The sequence below is a fragment of the Phyllostomus discolor genome, chromosome 1 (assembly GCF_004126475.2).
Source record: "Phyllostomus discolor isolate MPI-MPIP mPhyDis1 chromosome 1, mPhyDis1.pri.v3, whole genome shotgun sequence".
Classification (NCBI taxonomy): Eukaryota; Metazoa; Chordata; class Mammalia; order Chiroptera; family Phyllostomidae; genus Phyllostomus; species Phyllostomus discolor.
This window is the reverse complement of record NC_040903.2, coordinates 163,395,240-163,414,492: the sequence shown is the minus strand read 5'-3', so window position 1 is coordinate 163,414,492 and position 19,253 is coordinate 163,395,240. Positions and strand designations below refer to the sequence as shown.

The following is a 19,253-nucleotide window of genomic DNA, read 5'->3' as shown; positions in this document are numbered from 1 at the left end:
GAAAGAAAACTCCCCTGATTTGGTGAAGGAAATAGACATGCAAGTTCAGAGGGCACAGAGTCCCAAACAAGATGGATGCAAAGATTTACACTCCAAGACACATCATAATTAAAGTGCTAAAGGTTAAGGATAAAGAGAGAATCTTAAAAGCAGCAAGAGAAGAGAAGTTAGTTACCAACAGTGGAGTTTCCATAAGACTGTTAGCTTATTTCTTAAAAGAAACTTTGCAGGCTAGGAGGGACTTGTGAGAAATATTCAAAGAGATAAAAAGCAGGGACCTACAGCCAAGATTGCTCTACCCAGCAAAGCTATCATTTAGAATCAAAGGGCCGATAAAGAGACTCCCAGACAAGAAAAAGCTAAAAGAGTTCATCATCACCAAACCGCTATTTTATGAAATGTTAAAGTGACTTGTTTAAGAAAGAGATCAAGACTATCAACAATAAAATGGCAAAATATACAAATCTATCAACAATTGAATCTAAAAACCAAACTAGGCAAACAAGAAGAACAGAGACAGAATCGTGGATACAGACAGTGTTTTAATTGTTGCCAGACCGAAGCGGGTGAAGGGATGGGTGTGCAGGAAGACATGTGGGGTAAAGAGGGTGGGGGGAATGGGTGAGGGGGGAGAGGGGAGGGGATTAAGAAGCACAAATAGGTAGTTACAGAATAGCCATGGGCTGTAAAGTACAGTATAGGAAATGGAGTAGCCAAAGAACTTATGTTCATGACTCAGGACAAGAAGAGTGGGGGGGGGGGGGGTACGGCCTGAGGGAGTGAGGAAGAAGGGGGCAGTGGGGGGGTGGAAATCAGGACAACTGTAACAGCATAACCAATAAAATATAATAAAAAATAAAGCTGAAAAATTACACGTAGCCTTTCCTAGATGACTGAAGAGGGATGATGAGGTTTATGCTTTGGAGGGGATTTAAGGGAGACTTTGTACTTTAGGGTTTTCTTCACACGCATTACGAAAACCTGCTGTATTCTACCATTTTAGGGTTTTAGCTCATTCACTAGGTATGAGGTTGTCAGATTTTGCAAACAAAAATACAGGACACCCATTTAAATGTGAATTTCAATAAATACCAAATAATGTTTCAGTAGATATTTCATGGGACATACATATACTAAAAATTAACTGTTGCTTATCTGGAATTCAAATTTAACTGTATCTTATCTGGCAACCTTAACTCAATAATATTTTACAAGGAACTAGGAACAGAGTATCTGGAACATTATTTCAGACATGAGGTTTCACCATGACCTAAACCAACACAAAAAGTTAAATATGCTTTGGAATAAAGTGTCCACTTCTGTCTTAGATCTCCTGGGAATATTTACTAAGAGCCCTCAACTTCTTCCTTATCTTAATCTGTTCGATAAATATCCTGGAACCAACACTTGTTTCCTTTTCATATTTTTCTCTAGCTTGTTTTCCTGCTCTCCCACTCCTTGAGGGCTCTTTCTTAATGTACTAGCAGCTGGACGCAGACCAAGATACACAGCATCAAGCTTCCCCTGCATGTGTATGGTCAGCCCCCTGTGTTCCCCTCCACACCTCTGCGTTTGGAAAGCTGTTCTGGTGACTCATCCCTCCTGGGGAGGGTGTGGAAGGCTGCCTGTCTCCTAGTGGGTTCCCCTGCTACCCTGGCAACAAGCCTCAGGAGGAGGGCAGGTACTGAACAGTCAGTCCTCTTGTCCTGGTTAGCAAAAAGGGAGAGCAGAGCTGTCCACGGGATCTGGTTTGGGTCGCCAGGCAAAAGTCCCCAGTAGAACCCTCAGGCTTTATCAGATCTTGTAGGATCTGGACCAGAAAGTTTCCCAGACATCAGGGACACTCTCATAGGCACTTTCCCCACTGTCCCTCCCACTAGCCCACAGGGGAATGCTCACAGCGCAAGTCTCCTGGCTGTCTCCTCTTTTTAGTTCCATTCCAGGGCCCTTTCTTCCTACTATACAGTGTCTAGATCCCTCAGATTCACCGATTCCCACTGCAGACACTTCCCTGTAGCCAAAGAGGCAGGGCACAGCGTCACGCTGAGAACTGAGGCGTGCTATCCATGGGCAGGAGCCAGCTGAAGCCAGCAGACCAACTCCAGAGGCACTGCAGGCTGATGCTGGAAAAGAGAGTGCTTCAGGGGACAGGAAGTGTCCTTGGAAGTTCTCCAGGGCAAAGCAGCTTGCTTTGGCTGCTGATGGGAACCCGAGAAATGTAGCCACAAAGCTGAGACTGCAACTGCACTGTGCATGAGGACTGGTGCTATTCTGAGCCAGGCCATCTTCTAGAACCTGAATTCCTTTAAATGGGCTCTGTGGCCTGCACCACACTGCAAGAACCTGGTGTGCTCTTTCTTTTAGCTCCAGCAACCTTCATCCAGGGACAAGAATTCTGTCTTTGGGAGTGGCCACTCTGATTTCTCCTTGTATCTGTAGTCCCAGTGACAGGCAACAGCAAGGCTGGGACAGGAATGTGCTGACTCCTGCTAAGAGGCAACAGTGATGAAGGCTGAACAAAGCAGCTGTCACACCTCGGCCCCTACCTCCTCTCTTTCTCCTCCAGTGCCTGATAGCCCAGGGTTGGGGGCCTGCTGGCTCTTTATGTCTCAGGCTGCCCGACTGTGCATTGCTTAATTATTAACATGCTTTCCCCCACTTGCCCCGCAGGCATCAGTTGTTATAATTTATAGGAAAGCCAGAATATCAAATCCAGCAATGTAGCTTTGTCTTTTACCTCACTCCATGGTGGCATTCCTTTCACATGAGCCCTGTGAGGCAGCTTACCTGGTTGTCAATCTTGATTTCTGTCAAGGTGTCATTTTCCCTTAGTGCATCCACCAGGGCCAGGATCCCACTTCCGGTTATAAAATTGGATTCTATGTTTAGACTTTTCAAGGTCTTGTTTACTTTCAGCATATCTGCAAAAGCCTTATTATGCAAAACAATAATAACAATAATAGTTAGGGTTGCTAAAGATTTATTTCCTGAACTCTCCACCCCCAAGTTAAGTATTTTTTTACAGTACTTAAAACCTTAGTTTAATCATACTTGTACCTCCAAATAACAAAGATAATAATTTACAACTCAAAAAATTGTTTAGTCCAGCAGCTCAGATTTATGAATTTCACATATCTGCAAAATTAAAAAAAAAGAAAGATACCAACACAGAATTACCAACTTTGCTTTGTTAAGTAAGGACATTTTTTAAAAAATCACTGCCATCTGTTACCATTATCAAAATTTTTTTGAGAAAAGGCATTTTAACATTAGGAAATATGTGCAAAGAACATAATTTCAGAAGAATTTTAGTTTGGTCTTACAGTATGAATAGATTAAACAAAATTTACCAATGGCTGACATTTAAGTACTACTGATTTAGTCACACTATTTCAGGTCATCCAGAGATCAGAATTCCTCAAAGATAACTCTGGACAAAGTCATCACTCAGCGTGGCAAACCCCGGGAGACTCCCGGCTCATGGCTGCAGACTGCACACATTCACCTGCTCGGTCCCCTTGCTCCCCAGTTTCCACTTCATGAGGAACAGATATAATTTTTAAGCAACTGAAACTCTCACAGTGCAAGAAAATAACAACAACAAAAAAGAGAGCCATTATCTTGAAGAACTGCTAAAATACAGAAAAGAGACTGGTGGAGAAATGAGCACAAAGGTGCCTAAGATGCCGGAGGAAGTTCCGACAGGGCCATTTCATTCAAGAACAGACAGAACAAGTAGAGCAGGTGGAGAGCACACCTTCCCTCCCTGTGACTTCCCCCCCAAAGAGCACCTGCTGGCGTATCTATCAGTGGAAAATCTCCCAGGACAAGCCTCTAGTGGAGGTGCTAGGACCGTAGAGAGAAGCAGTGCAGACACTGAGGCACCTCCAGATCATCGCCAGATAGTGTGGATGAAAGGCCGGGAGAGGCAGCTATTGCCTAGGATGAAATAGTCTTGCAGAGTGAAGCCCTCCTAACTGCAGCAGCTGTGGGGACCCCCGGCTGCCAGCCAGCTCCTCATATACTCACTACAGAGAAGACTGTTAGTCATTTCACCTGCCTGCTTACAAAAGCACTCATCTGTCCACCCATCCATCCAAAAAAAACTATTTATTGATCTTCTACTATGTTCCAGCCCTAAAGAAAACAAAAATTTCTCTCCAAGGGAGCTGATATTTGAGCAGGAGGGCAGAATCAATAGGTAATGAATAAAATGTATAGCCTGTCACGTGGTGAATGAGGTCTACACAACTTGAGAGGAAATGATGCCGGTTTATACAAATCAAACTCGTTCTCCATTCAGAAACATGAACGGGCCACTCGTGATTGCTGGACATGTTAGGAAAACCAACATCATGAATGAGAGAAGTGTTATGAGACACTAATGTTAAGAAGTGTTAAGAAGTCAGCATTCACCCAATAGGAGTTTCACAAGGACAACAACAAAAAAGACAAAAGAATGGAAGAAACTATAAAGTAACAGGGAAAAAGTTCCCAGAGTTAAGAAAGCTACAAGTCTTTATCTGAAAGAACCCACTGAGGCTCAGAAGAATGAATTAAAAGAGGCTAGAACTGGGCACACACAAGTGAAATTTCAGAACTCTAAGGGAAGAGAGTCCTAAAAGTTTCTAGCAAGAAAAAGTAAGTTACATGGAAAGAAGAATCAGATAAACATTAGTGACTTGATTTCAAGGCCCTTGGGAACAGAATACAGTCAGAACTCGGTACTCATCAGCTTCAGACCTCATCAAACCCAGTACTTATTGCCTTTTGACGAGAAAGAAATATTTCAGTACTCAGTGCTTGATTGGAACTCATCGCACTTGCTGAAACTTGTGTAAGTCACGATGCTGCCCTGCAAAAGAAAATGCTTCAGCACTCCTTGCTTGCTTGCTACTCATAGATTTCAGCACTCATCACGAGTTCCGGAACAAATTAATGATGAGTACTGAGGTACCACTATATATAAATATAAATATGAATAGAGTTATATTTACATTTAAAGTGGTCTGATAATTGTAAATGCTAGTGATAAGTTTTAAATCCTGGAGTCAATCTATATATAACATGAAATACAATGACAAAATGTATAATGCTTCAATGTGTGAAAATAATAGAGTAACTACAATTTGGTGACAGAAGAGGAAAGAGGGATGGAAGGTAAAGTGAGTTCAGAAATGCTCTCATCTTTTCTAATGGAGTATCAAAAATTATCTAAAATGATAAATAAAAATAAAGATATATGTATATTAGGGTTTTTCTACCCTGAGTGCTTATTAGAACGACCTGGGAGCCTAACAAACATGTTGATGCATGGGCCCCACCCCAGATGAATTAAATCAGAATCTGGTGGCCCGAATAGCTGCATTTTTGAAAAGCTCTCCAGGTGACTAATATGGTGTCAGCCAGGATTGACAGACACTTTAATTAAAGTCATAATGACAACAATTAGAAGAATGAAAACAAGCTGACAGTGATTGCTCTGGGGAATAGAACAAGGAATTTCTAAACTATTTGAATTGTTTTTATGGAGAAAAAAACGAAGAAGAAAGAGAAGGAATCCAACTTGGGTTTCTCAGGCTCTGCACTACTGACATTTGAAGCAGGGAATTCTTTGTTGTGGGGTGTGGAAGGGTTAGCAGTCTCGGAGCCCTACTAAATGTCAATAGTACCCGCCCAGTAATGACAGCCAAAAATACCTCCAGACACTGCCAAATGTCCCCTGGAGGGCAACACTGCCCTGAGTTGAGAACCACTGGAAGAGAAGAACAATCCTGTGTTTTAGTCAAGCAACTGCTTGAACTACAAAGAAGGTTCAAAGATCTGGACTGTCCTTATTGCATATACCATGTAAGTTAACGTGCATTTATTCAGCACTAGGTCTTTAATTAGAATTAAATGTACACATTTTAATTAGAGCACCAGAAAGGAATGCACCAGACCTTATGGACTCTTCGAGCTTTGGGATTTACTTTCAGTATTAGAATAACAAAAATGTCAGAGCAATTATGCCTTTATAAAAAAAAGCTGCAGGGCTTCCTGGCAAGCAGCCAGATCTTGCCAATTTCTTTTAAACTTGAGAAAACACTTTTCTCATACTGAACAAAACAGGGGAGACCCAGCCAAACATAACCCTGGGCTGTAGGCCCAAGTTCATTTCAGTTCAGCAAATATTTGAGCATCTATTACATATGCTGGGGATGATAACAATAGTAAAACAAAGACTAGATTTCTTAAATGTTATAGAAATAAAGTACATTTTTAAAGACAAGTTTTTGAGGCAAGATAGTAAGAAGTTAGGAACATTCCTTGGCAAGTAGAATAGGGCAACTGAAACAGAAAGCTGAAAAAAAAATGGCCAAGCAATTTACAGCCAGGTACAGGTCACTTCCCTAGGGATAGCATCTAGGCCTCAGTTGTATTTCAGCTCCAGGCCCAGAAAAGCAGCAAAACGAAGTGGACAATGCCAGGACCAGCCCCAATGACTAACGACCCCCTGCCCTGGCACTGACCAATCAGTGGAGACCATGACCCTGAAAGAGCACACCTGGAGAACTGATGCGTATTCTGGTGAAAACCTCCCCTGAGATCTCCCCTAGGATTCCCGCCTGCAAGAGAGAGATAAAAGCCTCAGGGCAAAGGACCCAGAGTATAGTCTCCCTCTGGGGAGCAGCCCATGCCATTCCCTTTCCCTTCTTCTCTCACAGGCATGGCATCTCCTAAACCCTAAGGGACCCCAAGACTTGCAACCAGGGGAGCAATGGGCAGCTGGCAGCTCGTTCCAAGCTAATCCCCTGAACCTGCCCTCGAGGCCCTCTTTTCTCTGACTTCCCAGTGAGCTAAGGCAGCCCAGCCTAGGCTCTCCCATTGCTTCGTCTACCCTACGCCCTTTCTTATTTCTTATTTCACTGTCCCCAGCTTTAACAAATGTACCCTCATAGTCACCTGGACGCCTGTTGAGAAATCTTCCCTGCATGAAGTCAAAAACCCACACACTACTGGCTGGCTCTAGGCAGACCCACTCAGGGCCAGGTCCCTTGTGCCATAAGTTTTCCTTTTTGCACTTCACAGTGCTGTGTGAGAATGCAGTTTTCTGCACGGTTTAACTAAACCCGTGCCATCCAAATGGTAGCCACCAGACACAGGTGGCTATGGAGCCCTGGAAAAATGGTTGGTCTGAATTAAGATGTGCTATAAACATAAACCATACTCTGGATTTCAAAGATGTATATGGAAACATAAGGTAAAACATTTCTTATTTTCAGCTTACATTCTGAAATATTATTTTGAATATACTGGTTTAAATAAAATATACTATTAAAATGAAAATTAATTTCATCTATGGCATTGTTTTTTAATGTACTAGAAAATTTTAAATTACATAGATGGCTGACATTTGTGGCTGTCATTTTATTGCTATTGGACAGTGCTGTACTAAACTCTTGATTTTTCTGGGGCATCTTTGTTAATAATAAGAGCATTTATTACATATTTGAGCCTTTTCTCTACATTGGCATTCAGTGAGGGCAAGTTTTATTAATATTCACTTCTATAGGTGTGGTTCTAAGGAAGTACTTGGCACATGGTGAATTTAACTTGATTATAGATCACTTATATTCACTTCCTGGCTTGACCACATGCTGTGTAATCTTAAATTGTTACTTAACCTCTGTGAGCCTCAGTTGCCTCATCTGTAAAATGGGGATAACATGGTCTCAGATACATTTAATTTGTGTACATTCACAGTAACCCCTCAAGTGCCTCATTGAATCAGTTTTTGAACCTTACATAGAAAAGTGTCTTGAAGCTCTTAAGCAGTTTTCAGCCCACAGAAAGGTTCTTTCTTGACCATGGCATGGCTGCAAGGGCAGTCATCTGGGGGCATCCAGGTGAGAGCTGGGCCATCTTGGTGTAAAGCCCAAAGCGGCTTTTCCTGTCACACCCGGAAGGACAGCAATTCTTCCTCACTATTGTATGGTGTGTTTGTTGCAGAGTATGCATTCAACACATAGAGTTGTTGCATTAAAAACAGTATCAGAGAGATTATTATATTTGGCATGTATTTAGTTCACTTAGAAAGTTATCTTTTTAACCTAGAGTAACTTAGATTATTTACTAGTAGTATTGACAATGGATTATAAACTATTCCCATCCCTGCCATTTTACTCTAATACATTAAAAAAGAGTGACAAATCATTTCTTTATTCATCCCTTTAGTCACTTTCATACAAAATGCATTGTGAATATTTTTGTTTCATTGAAAACAAACCTACTTAAAGGCAGAGATTATACAAAATCATATACAGATAAGAATCCTTAAATTGTTCATTTCACTTTACCAATGATCTAGTTGTGCTCTTTCCCTAATTTAACAATAGGTTTCAAATTTGAAACTGCTTTCAACTTACGAATTTAGATATCTAATAACTGCTGGTGAAAACATCAATTTTTGTGGCTCAATCTCTCTTTTACATGAGTGTTTATATAATCATGGAAATATTCTTTATTGCTGAGAGGTTGGAGGGCACACTCCTTCTTCAATTTAAGAAGTGTTTTTCAAACATCTACCCTGTGCCAGCACCATAACTTTCATACTGTCTGTTTTTAGCAGTATTTTAGATCTTCCAAAAGACATGTTACTTTGTTATTATTATTATTTTTTAAAAGATTGTATTTATTTAATTATTTATTTATTTTAGAGAGAGGGGAAAGGAGGGAGAAAGAGAAGGAGAGAAACATCGATGTGAAGGAGAAACATAGGTTGGTTGCCTCTTGTACTACGTGCCCAGACTGGGAATTGAACCGGATAACTTTCACTTTGCGGGGTGATGCCCAACCTACTGAGCCACAATGGTCAGGGATACTTTAATATTTTCATATGTGCCAAGTTCTGGTAAGATTTGGGGTTTTATACTTTCCACTGATTGTGATAAAATGTTACTAAAGATGCAAAAGTTTAGAAAATTTATACTAAGCCCAGAACAAAATCCAAATATATATTTAGCTAAATGCCTAATTTAATCCTATTTCTTTCTCCTAAAAGTGTATTGCTAACAAAATTCCACTTAATTCAAAGTGTTTAACAACTGGGTTCTGTTTTATTGTCTCATTATAACTAATTTTGTTTATTAGCTGTATACAAAATAAATTTACCAGATCTAAAAATCATTAGTAGAACAAACTAAAGAGTTTCTAACAACTTTAATCTTTTCATGTTGCGTGTCTGAGAACTGCACTCACAATTGCCACAGGGTCGTTGCTGCGGGTCGCCGCCAGGCTGAACTTCTTCACATGAGTGTTGGTCTCCAGAGCTTTTGCAAATTCCTTCAGAGTTGGAATTGGGATGTTCTAAATGGGGAAGATACAGATAGTTTATAAACCAATTAGCAGCACCACTACGCCAGGCTAAGGACCCATAACTTTTAAGTAATTTATGTATTTAGATGACTAATTGCAAGATATCCCTCTAAAAGACACTTATCACCCACCTTGCAGCAACCAAGCCGTCCCTAGCCAACAGCAGCACTTGGTGTCCAGTGAGGGAATGTAACACAACGTGACATTCTGGCATCGCCTTTCTGGTCACTAACCGGGAATAATGCATGTGCCATATTCCCCTCTTCTCCCATTCTCTACAGTCTAACCAGAATGAACTACTTGCTATTTTTTAAAATATATCATGCTCTTTCTTTCCTCCATACCTTTACATATGCTTTTCCCTTTGCCTGGAAATTTCTTTGTCCTTTCTTTGGTTAATTCCCACTCTTTTAAGACCCAGTTAAAATATCACCTTCTTTATTTATTGGCTCTCATAGGCAGGTTCAAAGTTTTCCTTATCTGCAGTTCCATAATATGTGGGGCCTTACCACATCGTGTTTTAATTACTTGTTCAGTGTTTTTCTCCTAATAAGGTCTTCAGAATAGACCAAGTGAATCACACTCCCTCTTCTACAGCATTTAGCACAGTGCTGACCCCTGGGGAGGAAGACAGTGTGGGGCACAGCCAGGGACTGCTGCGAGTCCTGCATGTGCTAGGGACTGGTTCTGTGACTGCGAGCATCTTAACCTCTGTAAGATGCTCTAAGGACTAAATGAGAAAATGAATTTCAAGTATTTAGCAAGAAATCTGGTACATAGTAATTACTCAAGTCAGTTATTAGTATTAAATGCTAGAAATTGGCCCAAGAAGAAGAAACAAAGGGGATGTCAGACAATGTTCTCTGTCTCTCTCACACACACACTTCTTCATTAGAGAGTGACACGGCCCACTGACAAATAGAATAGAGTGGAAGCGACAGTGTATGACTTCAGAGAATAGGTCATAAAATGCATAGTGGCTTCCTAACTATTCTCTTACTCTTGGATCACTCACTTTGGGGGAAGCCAGCTGTCATGATGTGAGAACACTCAGGCAGCCCTATGGAGAGGGTCATGTGCTTAGAAATTGAGGCCTCCTGCCCTGGCCGGTGTGGCTCAGTGGCTTGAGCACTGGCCTGTGACTGGGTTGGATTCCCGGTCTAGGGCACATGCCTAGGTTGCAGACCAGGTCCCCAGTAAGGGGCATGGGAGAGGAACCACACATTGATCTTTCCCTCTCTTTCTACCCCACCCCTTCCCCTCTCTAAAAATAATAAATAAAATCTTTTTTAAAAATAAAAATAATTTAAAAAAAAGAAATTGAGGCTTCCTATAAACAGCCACATGACTGTACCATCTTGGAAGTAATTCCACCTGCCCCAGTCAAGCCTTTAAGATGATTGCAAGCCTTTAAGATGATTGGCTGAGAACTTCACTACAGCCTCATTTGAAACACTGAGCCACAACTACTCAGCTAAGTCACTCCCTGATTCCTGACACTCAGAAACTGTGTGAAATAGCAAATGTTTATTCTCTTAAGACTGTAAGTTTTGGAGTAATCTGCTATTCAGCGATAGATGACTAATAATACACTATATTTAACCCAGAAACTCTTATTATTTTCAAAGAATTCTAAAAATCACTTTTTTAAAACTGCTGCTTCTTTTGAATAAGATATCCTGCCTCAAAATCAGTGACTCAAAAAATTTCAAACAGGTAATCAGTAATCTCCACTAAGTTTTCTAAACTCATGCTAAATCAAGGAACTGACAACAATCATCATGAGGTACCTTGATGTTGTTGAGATTGACTTCTTGGAGGCTGGGATCATTGGCTTTCATCTGCTGCAGGCTTACTTCCACATTTGTGGGGTTGGGTGGTTCCTCAAATATAGGCTTGACCTTTTCACCTTTGACCACATCTGAGACACAAGTTTTCAATTTGAAAAAGAAAATATAAGGGCTCTCCAGTTAAAATCAGTGACGATTTCCCCCCAAACGACCTTTCTTTCATATGCACTGATTCGAATAGTATTCTATTCTCAACCACAGTAAGATTACTCTCAACTAAGCAAGTGTGGGGGTGGCACAGCCTGAGTTACAGTTTCAAGGGTTGATGTTTCTCATCCACAAACAGAAGAACTCCCAGTAGTGACACTGCATGGAGCCAAAAGTGCAGAAGACCCTACAGCAAACTCAAACCTAAAAAAAAATCCCTGGGCAGCAATAACTGCAATAACCAACGCTAGGATCTGATATGCAAAAAGAGAAATAATGAATCTCTTTGCCTCCCAAACCTTAATACTTTCTGGCTTTTTGGCTATCCCTCACCCTCCTCTGATATCCACTGTAGAGTGTTAGTTTTGAGGAAGGTATTGGAAGAGAAGTAAAATAGAACAGAAAAATGGAAAATTTTGCAAAAGCACTTAACATAAAATGTTTGCAATGCATATATACTTGTGTATATAACATACAAAGGGTTAATACTGCAATATACACAGAGCTCCTATAACTCAATAAAACAACCCAATTAAAAATGAACAAGTAGCCCTGGCTGGCATAGCTCAGTGGATTGAGTGCGGGCTGGGAACCAAAGTGTCCCAGGTTCGATTCCCAGCCAGGGTACATTCCTGGGTTGCAGGCCATAACCCCCAGCAACCGCACATTGATGTTTCTCTCTCTCTCTCCCTCCCTTCCTTCTCTCTCTAAAAATAAATAAATAAAATCTTAAAAAAATGAACAAGGAATATCGAAAGAATCTGTAATGCAACTAAAAATATAAAAATAATTAAACTCTGAAATAAAGAATGAGATATATTTAATTAGCAAATAAAAGTAAAAGACCATAATATTCATAGTTGGCAACAATGTGGGGGAAATTTGAACTGGTGCATGCTTTTTGGGAGAGTAATTTAGCATTACCTGTCAAAATTTAAAATGTGGAAACTCTAACACAGCAATTCTATATCTAAAAGTCTAATCTACAGAAAAAATAGCATGACTACATAAAGACATACATTCAGGAATGCTTGCTGACTTATTATTGGTGACAGTGAAACACGACAAAATGTCCATCAATATGAAATGAACACAATGTGAAGTGGTTAAATAAGTTATAGCATAATCACACAATAAGATGCTATCTATTCATTTAAAAGAATCAGGCAAACCTACATGTACTGGTAAGAGAAGAGAACCATATATATTTTTCAAAGCTAATGAAAAATAAAATATTTAGGTATAAACCTGACAAAAACACAGAGTCTGGCACAAATAACACCCTTTTTTATTATAAAATCTTTTTATTACAGAATCAGAAGCATGTAATTCTGTAACATAATAATATCACATTCAAGCACATCATATGACATCTTAGGTGAAACATTCATTCAGATTAAAACTACAAATTATCACACCCCTATTTTTACCCTACCAACCACAATCAAGCAGGTGTTACTTTTGCCAGGGTCAGTATATACAAGATCAGTATTAGGAAAACTATAAAACTCTTGGAAAAAAATGAAAAGATTACTAAATGGAGAGATAGTCCATGTTCATGGATAGGAAGACTCAATACTATCCAGATGTCAGTTCTTGACCAACTTGACCTCCAGATTCAATGTAATTCCAATAAAAACCCCACCAAGTTATTTTGCAGAGATCCACAAACCAATTCTCAAGTTTATATGGAGAAGCAACATACCCAGACTTGCCAATCCAATACTGTGAGAGAAGAACAAAGCTGGAGGACTGACACGACCCAACTTCAAGACTTACTATAAAGCTACAGTAATCAAGACAGTGTAGTGTTGGTGAAAGAATATATGAATAAATCAGTGGAACAGAAGTGAACCCTGAAATAGATCCACATAAATATAGTCAACTGATCTTTGAGAAAGGGACAAAGGTGATACAATAAAAAAAAGATGAAACATCTGGATATCCACGTGCAAGAAACATGAATCTTAACACAGACCTTACACTTTTACCAACATTAACTCAAAATGGATCACAGACCTAAATATAAAATGCCAAACTATAAAACTCCTAGCAGATAACATAAGCAAAAACCTAGATGACCTTGAGTTTGGTGATGAATTTTTAAATATAACACCAAAGGCATGATCCATGAACAAAAGATTAGATAGACTAGAACTTGGTAGACTAGACTTCATTAAATTAAAAGTTTCTATTCTGTGGAAGACAGTGTGAAGAGAATGAGGATATGACCTACAGCCTGGGAGAAAATATTTGCAAAAGATACATCATAAAGGAATGTTATTAAAAACATACAGAGAACTCTTAAAACTTGACAATAAGAAAACAGCTTGATTAAAATATGGGTCAAAGACCTTAACAGACAACTCACCAAAGAAGATATATATACAAATGGAAAATAAGCATATGAAAAGATGCTCCACATCATGCCATCGGGGAAATGCAAATTAAAATGAGATACTACTACACACCTATTAGAATGGCCAAAATGGAACAATAACAAAACCAAATGTTGGCAGGGATATGGAGCAACAGCAACTCTCATTCTTTACTTGTGGGAATGCAAAGTGATACAGCCACTTTGGAAGACAGTTTCATAGATTCTTACAAAACTAAACATATTCTTACCATAAGAACCAGCAATCATACTCTTTGATCCTTACTCAAAGGAGATGAAAAGTTATGGCCACACAAAAACCTGCATGTAAATTTTTAGAACAAACTTATTCATAATCGCCAAAACTTGGAAGGAACCAAGATATACTCCAGGGTGAATGAATAAATAAACGGTGGCACATTCAGACAATGGAATATTATTCAGCACTAAAAAGAAATGAGCTATTGAGCCATGAGAAGACATGGAGGAATCTTAAACACATATCAGTAAGTGAAAGAAGCCAGTCTGAATAGGCTACATACTATATGAGTCTAACTATATGACATTCTGGGAAAGGCAAAACTATGGAGACAGAAAAAGATCAGTGGTTGTCAGGGAAAGGGTCATCAAGGAACATGTATAAAGGACACATGGACAAAGCCAAAGTGGGGGGTACAATTGAGGGTGGGAGGTGGGATGGGTGGGGCAGGGGGAGTAGTGAGGGTGGAAATGGAGACAACTGTACTTGAACAATAATAAAACAAAAAGAAAAAGATCAAAACTATGAACACTAAAATGGCAACAAATTCACAACTATCACTAAATTCACAACTATCACTTACTTTAGCCACCAAATCTAAAAAACAAACTAAGCAAACAAGCAGAACAGGAACAGGATTGTTATAGATATGGAGATCATTTGGAGGGTTATATAGCAACAAGAAAAATTAAGTACTAGGAATAAATTTAATGAAGGAGGTAAAAGACCTGTATTCAGAAAACTGTAGAATACCGAAGAAAGAAATTAAGGAAGATACAAACAAATGGAAGCATATACCATGTTCATGAATTGGAAAAATTAACATCATTAAAATGTCCATACTACCCAAAGCAATCTATAAATTCAATGAAATTCCTATTAAAATATCAATGGCATATTTCACAGATCTAGAACAAATACTTCAAACATTTATATGGAACCAAAAGAGACCCTGAATAGGTTCTTCTCCCTCAGCAATCTTGAGGGAGAAGAACAAAGTAGGAGGGATCACAATACCTGATATAAAACTATACATACTACAAGGCCACTGTAATCAAAACAATCTGGTTCTGGCATAAGAACAGGTGCATAGATCAATGGAAAAAAAACCCAGAAAGCCAGGAAATAAATCCATGTCTCTATTAATCTAGTCAATTAATATTTGACAAAGGGGATATGAGCATAAAATGGAGTAAAAATAAGCATCTTCAATAAATGGTGATGGGAGAACTGGACAGCTACATGCAAAAAAATGAAACTAGATCACCAATTTACACCAAATACCAGAATAAACTCAAATGGATAAAAAACTTAAATATGAGTCATGACACCATAAAAGTCCTAGAAGAAAACATAAGCAGTAAAATTTCAGCTATCCCACATAGTGATATATTTTTAAATGATGTAGTTTTTTTAAACATTTAATTTATTTATTTTTAGAAAATGGGGAAGGGACGGAGAAAGAGGGAGAGAAACATCAATGTGTGACTGTCTCTTGCACATCCCCTACTGGAGACCTAGCCTGCAACCCAGGCATGTGTCCTGACTGGGAACTGAACTAGCAACCCTTTGGTTCACAGGCTCATACTCAGTCCACTGTGCTACACCAGCCAGGCCCACATAGCAATATTTTTGTCAATATATCTTCTAGGGCAAGAAAATAAAGGAAAAATAAACAAATGGGACTATATCAAATTAAAAAGTTTCTGCACAGCTAAAGAAATCATCATCAGACTAAAAAGGGAACTGACCATATGGGAGAACATATTTGCCAATGATACACCAGACACGGGTCTGATGTCCAAAATATATAAAGAACTCATACAACTCAACATCAGGAAGACAAATAATATAATTAAAAAATGGGCAAAAGACCTGAACAGACACTTCTCCAAGGAGGACATATAGATGGCCAATAGACATATGAAAAGATGCTCAACATCACTAGCCATTAGAGAGATGAAAATTAAAACTACAATGAGATACCACTTCACACCAGTCAGAATGGCCATCATTAACAAATCAACAAACAACAAGTGCTGGAGAGGATACAGAGAAAAGGGAACCCTAGTGCATGTTAGTGGGAATGCAGACTGATGCAGCTACTATGGGAAACAGTATGGAATTTCCTCAAAAACAAAAAATGGAACTGCCTTTTGATCTAACAATTCCACTGCTGGGAATATACCCTAAGAGTCCTGAATTACTAATTCAAAAGAACTTATGCACCCCAATGTTCACAGCAGCGCTATTTACAATATCCAAGTGCTGAGGCAACCTAAGCGACCATCAGTAAATAAGTGGATCAAAAAACTGTGGTCCATTTACACAATGGAATTCTATGTAGCAGAAAAAAAGAAGGAGCTCCTACCTTTTGCAACAGCATGGAACTGGAGACTATTAAGCTAAGTGAAATAGCCAGTCAGTTTAAGACAAATGATCTTAATTTGTCTTAAATACTATACGATTAATTAAAAATTAATTAAATTAAATACCATGTGATCTCACCTATAAGAGGAATCTAATGAACAAAATCAGCTAACAAAATAGAACCACAGGCATGGAAACATGGAATAGGCTGACAGCAGCTGGAGGGAGGGGGCACAATGGTGCAAAGAAGGGGAAGAGACTAGTTAAAGAGCATGTATGAATGACCCACGGACATGGACAAGTAGTGTGGGGACTGACTGTGGGAGTGGGAGGTGGGATGGGTGGAGGAGGGCAAAAGGGGAAAAACTGGGACAACTGTAATAGAATAACAACAAAAACATCTTTAATAAAAAACAAAAAAAATGAACCCTAACGTGAACTATGGCCTTTGGGTGACAATGATGTGTCAGGTTCATTGGCTGTCACGGACGCTCGCCTCTGGAGCAGGGTGCTGACAACGGGGGAGGCGATCCACATGGAGGACAGGGGCACATGAAATACCACTGTGACTTCCTCTTACTTCTATTATAAGACCAAAACTGCTCTAAAAAATAATGTTTTCAAAAACATCCTCCACTGAGGATATGTTTGTTGATTTTTAAAGAGGGAACAGAGAGAGAGAAACACTGATGTGGGAAAGAAACATCGATCAGTTGCCTTCTGTATGTCCCGACTGGGGATCGAACCCAAAACCTTTTGGTGTATGGGACAATGCTCTAACCAACTGAGCCATGCGACCAGGGGAAAATAATGTTTTGTTTTTGTTTTTTTTAAGTTAATGACATGGCCCTGACTGGTGTGGCTCAGTGGGCTGGGTGTTTTCCCAGAAACTGAAACACCACCTGTTCGATTCCCAGTCATGGCACTGGTCTGGGTTGCGGACTGGGTCCCAGATCCCAGGTCTGGGGTTGTGGGTGTCCAAGAGGTATGTGATTGATGCTTCTCTCACACATTGACATTTCTCTCTGTTTCTCCCTCCCTTCCCTTCTCTCTAAAAAAATAAGTAAAATCTTTTTTAAAAGTTAATGATGTGTATGTATAGAATCCAAGAAGGTTATACACCAGACTTCTAATAGCAAACATGTTGTCAGAATGTTACCCTTTGATGTTGAAACATAATAAGGTTGAACATTTTTCATCTGTATGTATAAAAAAAAACAAAAAGAAAATAAAAGAAATATTGCTCATTGTCTGGGTAAATTACCCAGTATAACTGATGGTTTACAAGTAAGCTGCTGAGGCTAGAAGTGTGTTTTATACCCAAGAGAATAAAACATAATGTATCCCAGAAAAGCTGTGTTCTGCAGTGAATTTTCACAGCAACTGGATCACACTGTTCCAAAATTACCTTATTACTGGCCTGTCCCTACAACAAGTAGGTAAGTTCCTCTGGGCAGAGACCATCTGTTTTTATCTTTGCACCTAAGCCTAGAACACCCCTGAAGGGTAGCAGGTTTCTGAAAGATGACTGCTGAGCAAGTGGGAGAATCTAATGGACGGTCTCCAGGAAACGCTGATGAGAAGACAGTGGTCTGGCACTTTCCGCCCCAGCAAACCCCTGCCAGTGTGTCTTCCCTGCTCCCTGGGGGAAGTGGGTATTAAAGTTCTAATGACGAGCATCCATACTGAGACAAAAAGACACACAAATAGAGAAAGGAACTTATCTAAGATACCACAGTTGATTAAAACATCTCTAGAAACATGAAACTCTATCTGCATTCTGTGGGAATGATGCAACCTTTGTATCAGCAAGTCTATCTTTTGACTGAAGGGACCTATCAAGAAAGTGTGTTTTGGACAAAACAACTGCTTGTTACTAGTTACGCAGCCAGACAGAGCTCCCATTATCAACTATTCTGTTCTGGTTTGACTGCCCCAACCCCAGCGATCCTTGGTGAACTAACAAAAGCCACCTTCAAAGCCTGCAAGACAGAAGTCTGGACTCACTAGGAGGCCCAGTCTACACACCTCTCTCCGCCCAGCAGACCTGGAGGCTCCCAAGTCTCAGAACCACAGACTCCACGTCCACTTACTTCTCACAGGCCCTTTGCCACCTTTAGAGTTGGGTGTTTCTTCATCAAACTTTGGATTATTGAGCAAATTGTGTACTCCAAGAACAGCTGAAAGCAAAGAAAATCAGTAAATAGACATTAAGTTCAGGAAAGCATGTTGGAACATCCATATTGTTAGTAAGTCTCCAGACCCCCATTCCCTTGCACAGAGTCTGGTACATGTGTAGTGTTAAATAAGCTTATATATATAAGCTTATTATACATACGTAATATGTTTCAATAAGCTCATATATATAGTGTTAAATAGGTTCATATATATACACATATAATGTTAAATAAGCTCCTATGTGTGCGTGTATGTGTGTGTATAAAATATATGAAACCTTTCTTCCGAGACCACTGGAAATCTTCACAGGTCTTTCTACCTGTGACACCATTTAGGATCTTGGGGACAGTGATCCAATTATGGCCCCAAATGACTGAAAATCTGCTGAGACCTCCAGTAAACAAGATTCAACCCTTCAGCTTTCTCAACTGTAAAATGTGAAGGCAGGACTTGGTCTTAGGATATTTTAAGCTCTAACATCATAGAGATGATGACATGCATTTTTCCAGAGACAAAGAGCAAAAGGATCATAAATCTCTTTCAATGCAAGCCTCGCCAAAAGAAGTCATCTTTTCCAGTCTAGAGCATCCCAGGGTGGGAAATCAAAGAATGCCAGCAATAGAAGGTTCAATAAGCATGTTGAGATTCTGAGTCTCCTGTAGTACATGGAACTCGCACCAGGAGGCAGCACCATATGCAAGAAACAAGCAGGCAC

At 39.7% G+C, this 19,253-nt stretch overlaps 1 protein-coding gene across 1 annotated transcript in view; it reads right to left on the bottom strand.

The window, feature by feature from the left end:
* The window catches only part of TMOD2 (tropomodulin 2), a 55,815-nt gene that overhangs the window by 13,860 nt on the left and 22,702 nt on the right, over positions 1–19,253 (bottom strand). The window contains exons 5-8 of the mRNA XM_028507278.2: positions 18,454–18,540; positions 11,148–11,278; positions 9,241–9,348; positions 2,788–2,931 (exon numbers count right to left, since the gene is read on the bottom strand). Of these exons, the coding sequence (XP_028363079.1) occupies positions 2,788–2,931; positions 9,241–9,348; positions 11,148–11,278; positions 18,454–18,540 (470 nt within the window). The remainder of the gene's footprint in view (positions 1–2,787; positions 2,932–9,240; positions 9,349–11,147; positions 11,279–18,453; positions 18,541–19,253) is intronic.